Below are 8,394 nucleotides of genomic sequence, written 5' to 3' on the forward strand. Positions count from 1 at the left end.
TCAAATGTGTATTTGCTTAATAAGTAGGACAAAAAAACTTTAAAGTGTATAATATATGTTGGGTATACGTATGTCATTAACTTTATTTGAGTAGAGTTAAGTACAACGTAATCATACATAATTTTTTAACGCATGAAAATCACGGAGAAAGGAACATCACTGAGTGCCAATCGTCTCGTTCCATTACCATCTGAAAATATTCCCACATCTTTGCAAATCACCTTACAGAAGTTACACACAGTGGGACAGAAAACAAACTTATAACCATTATCAGTTTTCTCAATCTTAAACCAGTTATCGAGTGTTTCGCGTCCCGGGTTCCCTTCCACGCCTCCCACCATCACAAAATACTGCTTTATGGATTCGTCGTATTTCAGCTTCCATACATTTGACTCGTTGCAACGGGTGGGAGTGGGACCCGTGAACTTGACGTTGACGTCTGTGGAAAGGCGTATTATGCCTTTCTTGGGGTTGACTGGAGAGAAAGTCAATGGCAATCCGTAGTTGTGGGTGAGGAATTGGGTAATGCCGGAAGGGCAGGTGTTGTTGGTAAGTGTGATTCCGCCGCCCTTTCCGTCTCTAGCTGCCGGCATGACATGGTAGTTGATTCCTGGTCGGAGGTTTTTTCCGGTGGTGTCGAGGACGGAATCAGGGGCGGAATTGGCTGAGGAGAGAAACAGGATCAGGATGAATGAAAGTGGAATCAAGATAGTTGACTTCATTTTTAAGTGGATTATGGGAATGGGAATGTGAGTGTTATTATTGGTATTTATAGATGGAAAGTTTGGTCGTATTAGACGTGGGTTTGGACTTTTGGAACCCAATTTGGATTTGGGTTTCTACATATAGCCTATATCCTATAGAAAGAAGAAGATGCATTTATGTAAGGTATATATTAATATGGTCAACGGTCAGCGCCTCTCTTATTCAGATCTGAAGGAGTCGGGTAACAAACGGCTGGCTCTCCTTGAGCCCACATAATATTATTGCTCACAGAACAATTTATTAAAAGATATATAGATTTTTTTAAGATTATCTAAAATGCATTTAACATATATTTTAAGAAAAATGAAATACGCTAATATGTATTTGCTTAACATATACCTTTACTTACTGAAGTTCATTTCTGTAGAATAATATTTTCTCTTTATTTATCAATCTAGCTAGTTTATTCAGTTTCTATTTCATTTTAAAGAACAAAATATGAAATTCTAACCATTTAAAAAGTTTAAATTTATAAGAAAAAATAGAAAAATATTAAATTATTAAAATTAAATTGTTTGTTTTTCTTTTGAATTAAACAAATAATTTCGATAAATAATCAAAGGAAACCAACTTTAATTTATAAAATTTAAAATTAGAAGGAAATTAATTAATTAAATTGATATGACATCAAAGCGCACAATAGCAGTTGTTCTCTGAGAAGCTGAAATCTTGGAAGCACATTAGGTTAATATATGGTTTCATGCTAAAAAGATGATATGTCAACAGAGAATTAGATGCTATACACTGAACTTTAGACATATTGCAAAGCCTTGAAGGATAGAGGAAGCCGGTAATCTTTAGCGACAACGGAACACCTGAAAGTCATTAGCCGGTAGTTGTCTTTCAAAATATCTTGATTAGAGGCGATTTTCTTTCACAGCTTCACCCGATAAAGTAAAATCAACAACAAAATTGCATAATATGTTAACTTTATAAAAGCAATTACTTCTAATTAGGTCAAAACATCCACAAAATGTATGAAAATGCGCCTGATTCTTTGCATCACTCAGCAACTTCAACTGAAGAGTATGAAAATCATCTGAAATTAGAGGAAAAAATTACAGAAAATACAAAGAGAAAACTCCATATGTTTTTGAGCCAATATCCTAACATTCACTCAAAATAACAAAAACCTCTAAGTATCAACAAAGAAATTAAAGATCGGGGTTTCTTTGACACTTGTTGTAGATGCGAGATCCACCAACCTAAAAACTGATTTTTAGAGGAGGGACGATTGTAGAATCAAAGCTGCAAATCCATGATGCTATTGAGCTCGATCCATGTAAGCAGGCTAATGATGAAAAACCCTAAGGTTGGAGCTGAAGGCAGTGACGGCAACAACGTTTTCGAGGGGGGTGATGTGTAGTGACGCATGGGCTGTATAACAGAAAAGTACGAAGAACAATAGAGGAGAATAGATGTGTGGTTATTTGATTATAAGACATATGGAGGAAAGAAGCGGTGGATTACACATGCATACATCCGATTAAGCCAAATGTGAGACATGCGGTGAGCCGGTGGGGGATTATAGAAAACAGATGAACACAGTAGAAAATGATTATAAAAGGAAGAGCAAGAAAATCCTCCGATCACCACGTCTACAAGAGGGTTCCAAACAGAGGACACGAAAGAGGAGCAGGGCAGAGGTGAAATCAAAGAATTGATCTAAAGGACTTCAAAATTAATCTATATACATAATTAGTGTTAGAAATTGCGGAAGAAAAGATTGATTGGATTCTTTCAAAGTCGTGGATTTATAGAACACTCAATTTGATAAAATTCAAAGATTTTAAATTGAGAGAATGCTAATGGAAAATGTTCTTAAAAAATATACCAAAAAATACCAAAAACAAATATATAGTTTTCTGTTTGAAAACTGTCACCAAACCTGTATTTCGTCTCTAAATAATGGTGTATTTTGAATCTTGAAAACATAAACAAGCCTGTATTTCGTACTATCCTAACTTTTTCAATATTCATCAAGATCATTTTTTTGTCAACTTTAATCTCTCTCTCTCTCTCTCACACACACGCGCGCGCACACACACACACACACACACATATATATATATATATATATATATATATATATATATATATATATATATATATATATATATATATATATATATAGACCAGTTCGAATGAGGACTCCAAAAATGTTGAGGACTACGAAAACAATTTCCCACCACTTATTTCATCAATGGTACAAATGTCAAACCCAAATACTTAATCGTGGTGCGTTCGCATGCGATTCACGTTCGTGGTAATTAATACGGACTCAAGAATTTAATCACATGCGGCGAACATCTATGAAACGTCATTTAAAGTAAGTTTTATTATATATATTCATCTATATCTACTTATTATTTTTTTCGTTTAAAAAATTTCAAATATATATATATATATATATATATATATATATATATATATATATATATATATATGTGTGTGTGTGTGTGTGTGTGTGTGTTCGGTTTTAACGTTATTAATTTTTTTCGTTTTTTTTTTCATTTTTTTCGTTTTTTTCTCATTTTTTTATTTATTCTTTTTTCTTTTTTTCATTTCTTTAAAAATAATTTTACTACATATTTGAAGGTACTAGTGTTTTCTTTTTTATTATTTTTTCTTTTATTATTTTTTTCATTTTTAAGCTAAATATCGTTTTAAGTTTACTATTTAATAATTATAAGATTTTAAATAAAAAAAATATTAATGATCATAATATTTTTTGCTTATGCTTTTTTTTAACCATATTATTTTTGATCATAAATTTTTTAATCAAATTATTTTGAATCGTACTATTTTGAATTAAATTATTTTTGAATCATATGATTTTGGATGTATAATATATTCAATTAAATATAATTTTTGTTCAAAAAAATATGGATCGTTAGATATTTTGAATCATTTAATTTTAAATCATAAAATATATAATTATGAGTTATAAAATATTTAAGTCTAAATATTTTTAGATCATAACAAATTAATGATCATAAACAAGTTGAATAAAAAAATCAATCATAAATATTTTAAATCATCACATTTTGGATCATATTATGTTTAATATTTTTTTAAAAAAATTAATATATCTTAAAATTAAAAATAAATATTTTATAAACTTACTTTCGAAAAAATCTTTTTACAAAGTCAATAGTATATTCATTAGAAGTATGAAAGTATCCCTTAAATTTTTATGATTTTTTGAAAAAAAAATTAGGTTTTTCATAAAAAAAAAAAAGAAAAATAAAAATATAATTTTTTATTAAATTTTTATAGTTATATTTATTTTGTAGATAATTAAATTTTAATAACATTGGTTTTTCTAGATTTTTTTTCAAAAAAAAAATTATGAAAAAAAAAGTTTGTTGAAAAATAAAAACTAAAAACGCAGCTTACATGGGGCGACACGTGTCGCTGGAGTGAAAGATAGGTGCGTGCAACGCGTTTTCTCGGTGGAGCTGTTATGTGTTTTGTATTTGCATTTACAAGTCTACCCTTAAATCTTACAAAACTAGGTGTTAAACCCGTGTATTACACGAGTTGATTAAAAAATATTAAATATTAAAGTGTAACATTAAATATTTTTCGAAATAAAATTTCGAAATAATAAATAAGGAAGAAACATATTCATTGTAATTTATTGTCACATTTATTACAATAAATACTTTACATATATAAGTATAAGTATTATATGGTTTTTTAATTTTAAAATTTGAAAAAATCCATAAAATGATATTTGGATATTATTTATTCTAAAAATACTACAAAATAGCAAGTGTCAAAATTAATAAGAGATTAGCAAGTGGTAAAATTGATTTTCATTTATTAGGAATGATGGGCCCTTTCCGTTTTCTAATAATTATACAAATTCGCCATCGTTTTTCTAACTTATTTAATTTTGGACAATTAAATCTCAACCATTAAATTCCAGCAATAAGCGGTTATGATTTGTCCTTACAATCTTCATCGAAATTTAAGTCCTCACCCGATCCAACTTCAATATATATATATATATATATATATATATATATATATATATATATATATATATATATATATATATATATATATATATATATATATATATATATATATAATAGTCCATGTGGTTTGGGGTAATTTACACACTTGATTCGTAATTCTTTTTTTAAACTCGAACGGTCCCTAAGATGTAATTTTGTTGCGCGTTTAGTCCCTTGTAACGTCCTAAAAATTAAGACAAAAAATTTTGATTTTTGTATTAAATAAATCATCAACCCAATCAATATAATAAAACCATAGTGAAAATCAGGGTGTGTCAAATAATATCCAAGTACATCAAGAGTTATTGAAAACGCAGAACAATGTGGTGTGTGCAATTCAGTCATTTCGAGCTCTTAACCAGAAGTACGTGAAACATAAATTGAAAAGCGTAAGAACAAAGCTTAGTGAGTTCCCCAAAATACCACATACCATAAATATCAAACATATGATAGTTCCCGCCTAGCATCGAACCCCGTTCGATGCAGATCTGTCAGTCATCAGGCCTTGCCTGGCATCGGGCCCTGCCCGGTAGACACATAAGCATATAAACATATAATCATATAAACAAATACAATAATCACAAACATAAATAGCATACAGGATAGTCATCAGGCCCCGCCCGGTATACATATCAATATTATACATTCAAGAGTCACGCAAACAACTAGCATCCTAATCATAATAAACCATGCGTTGGCATTGGTGCCTTCGACCCGCTAAACATAATGTGGAAACTCACCTCTAACTGCAGAATCTCTCAATAAATCAAATAATATCCAATTAATAATTGGATCTCAACCCATAATTAAGAATCTAAGCCTCTTGTCTAATATCCAAAGTAAAAGACCATTTTACGCTTTTTCTTACTTGGACCAAAACCAAGGCTCAACCCATTTGCTCAAAAATCCCAAATTCCTAAATGGAATCCCAAGGCCTAATAAATCCCAACTTCCCAAATTGGGCCCAAAAATCATTATGGACCTAATCCCAAAACCCCTAGTATATCCATGGCCCAAAGTCAAAAGTCTAATTATCTAACAAGGCCCAAACCCTTAAAGCCCAAAATATGGCCAAAACCGAGGAAGTCAACCCAAAAGTCAGACAGTTGAGGTATGTTGGGCGTACTCAGAGTTACGCTTGGTGTACTCTTTTCAGGGAAATTACGATCAACATACGAGCTAAGTACACCTTGCGTACTCCGTAGACAACCAACCCAACTCATTATGCACTTATTTAATTAAGCCAACATACCAAACTCTTAAATCTGATTCTAGAAGGTGACTTAACATGTAAAGTTGGCAACTTTACACCAATGCATGACTTAATGGCACCTAACACTCCAAAAGATGCTTAATAAGAATCTTAACACTTGCATGGACCAATAACACTCATAAAGATTTTTTATAGACAAAGGACCTCAATGGAGCTAAGATCTAACATCCCAAGTTGTTGAAGTAGCCTATACTCCCAAAAAAAGCTTAAAGGACCCAAAAGTGCATAAACAAGGACCTAAACTAGATCTATCATAACAAATCATCAAGTAGGGAACTTTATACCTCATATATCTTGCAAAGATGATGATGAATACGAATCTACAAACTCAAGCTACCTCAAAGCAATCTACAAGAGTACTTCCTTCAAAACACCACCAAAACTCACTTCCAGGCTCCAAAAATCACAAAAGGGCACTATGGTTTCGTTCTTAGGGTTTAGGGGAGTGGAGGCTGACCAAAAGATACCACTAATGAAACTTAAGTTGCTTAAATAGGGCACAAACCCTCAAAATTAGTTTTTCCCAAACCTTGTGTATGCCATGTGTACTCCCACATATGTCTAACATACGTGGTTGAACCCGTGATCAACTGGAGAGCTAACCGTACTCATAGAGTACGCCTCATGTGACATCCCCAAAATCATGGCCAGAAAAGACCGATTTTCATTTATGCTTTTAAAATAATTTCAGAGTAAATCCTTTTGATTTGAAAGAGTTGCGGAATTTGTTCCCAAAAACAAAGTATGATAAAATAAGATTTACCAAAGCATTTCTTAAAGAAATGTATTTTTCATTATATTACAATACTCGGGATGTCATGTTCCGATAAACAGACCAAAAGCATAAACATTTAAATATAGACCTTACAACAGTTATTTACAACAACAGGTCTATAATCCAAAAATAACTTGACAAGTCATCCAACTTATGCTCTGGCGCCACTACCTATAATACAAAGAAAATGAGTGGGTCAGGCTTGGGAGCCTGGTGAGCATATAGGGTTTTCAACCAACAATAAATAATTATATTTAATTCCACCAACCAACAATAACCCAATTACTCAGTCCCGTTATTCTCACTTTACATCCCTAAGAAAACTAACATAAGGGACCTAGTCTAAGAATATTTCATCAGGGCGACAACACATGCTTCGGGGGTTCCTCAACAATATAAGTCAAATAAGGCAACCATGAGGGGGATGGAGTACAGCAAATGAACACCCAAGTTCATTAACACCTACAGGTTGCGAGCCTGCTAGTGTTCCACAAGACTATCTAGAAAGTCTGTGGTCGTCATCTAAACTCCACTAGATGACTGAATCAAAACAACAACGAGGCCTCTCATCTGTTTATTACACACCAACTATCTACCCATGTTCTACCCAACATATTAGTAGATAAAAATATATATTTTTATACATAGTTTAAAAACCTGTATAGCATGCTTTAATCAATACATATTCCACATAACAGATGAGGCACACACACATAACACGTATTTCATAGAGAATAAATCAGATCTATGAGATAGAAGAGAGTGAATATACATTCACACATATAACAACAAAATATATACACATAGCACGTATTTTATATAAAATACTTCATAATATTGTATTGGTAGAAAATAACTATACACTCACTTGATCAGAAGATGATCGGATAGCACTACGGCTTACAGTAGTAGTAATCCTCAGCAGATCTGGAAGATTTTCACAAAAATCAAACTTCTCGCGGGCAGAGCTTCGGCTCAGGAATTGCACTTCTTGGGATCTTCGGGGCTTCGGGACTTGCTTCGGGATATTTTATTACACGTAAATCGAGGTAAAACTGGAGAGAGAGGAGAGAAAATAGCACCCCTAAACGGCTGGCCCTTCAAATCTATTTATAGGGCAAATTTGGCCCTTGCCACGTCGTGGGCTTGGTCGTCACTGCATACCTCATCGCAAGTTGCATCTGGGGGATTCCCGGAGGTGTCAGGAGACTTGCCACGTCGTGGTCTCTGACACAACTTTGGGGTTCGCGCCTCGAACGTCAGAAATTCATAACTTTCGCATACGAACTCCGTTTTCGACGATCTTTATATCGACGCGAAGGTGAGATTATGCTCTACAACTCTAGTTTAGACTCCATTGAATAATTTTGAATTGATTTTTAATATATTATAAGTATATTACTTATATAGTATTTTTAGTAGGTCGGGACAGGAAAACTCTGTTCGAAATTCATAACTCCTTCATCTGAACTCCGTTTTCGTCTGTCTTTTTATCGTTGGAATACTATAAATGAGATCTTCAATTCTCATTTAGAAATATTTGGCTAAATATCACT

General features: G+C 32.5%; 1 protein-coding gene across 1 annotated transcript; it reads right to left on the bottom strand.

Moving 5' to 3' along the window:
• Positions 1-38: 38 nt before the first annotated feature.
• On the bottom strand, positions 39-760 carry LOC145034273 (miraculin-like). The gene has a single exon (XM_078982646.1). The coding sequence runs from the start codon at positions 720-722 to the stop codon at positions 126-128; it is 597 nt and encodes a 198-aa protein (XP_078838772.1). The 5' UTR covers positions 723-760; the 3' UTR covers positions 39-125.
• Between the last annotated feature and the right edge of the window lie 7,634 nt (positions 761-8,394).

This window comes from Lactuca saligna, chromosome 3 (assembly GCF_052625555.1).
Source record: "Lactuca saligna cultivar CGN05327 chromosome 3, ASM5262555v1, whole genome shotgun sequence".
Classification (NCBI taxonomy): Eukaryota; Viridiplantae; Streptophyta; class Magnoliopsida; order Asterales; family Asteraceae; genus Lactuca; species Lactuca saligna.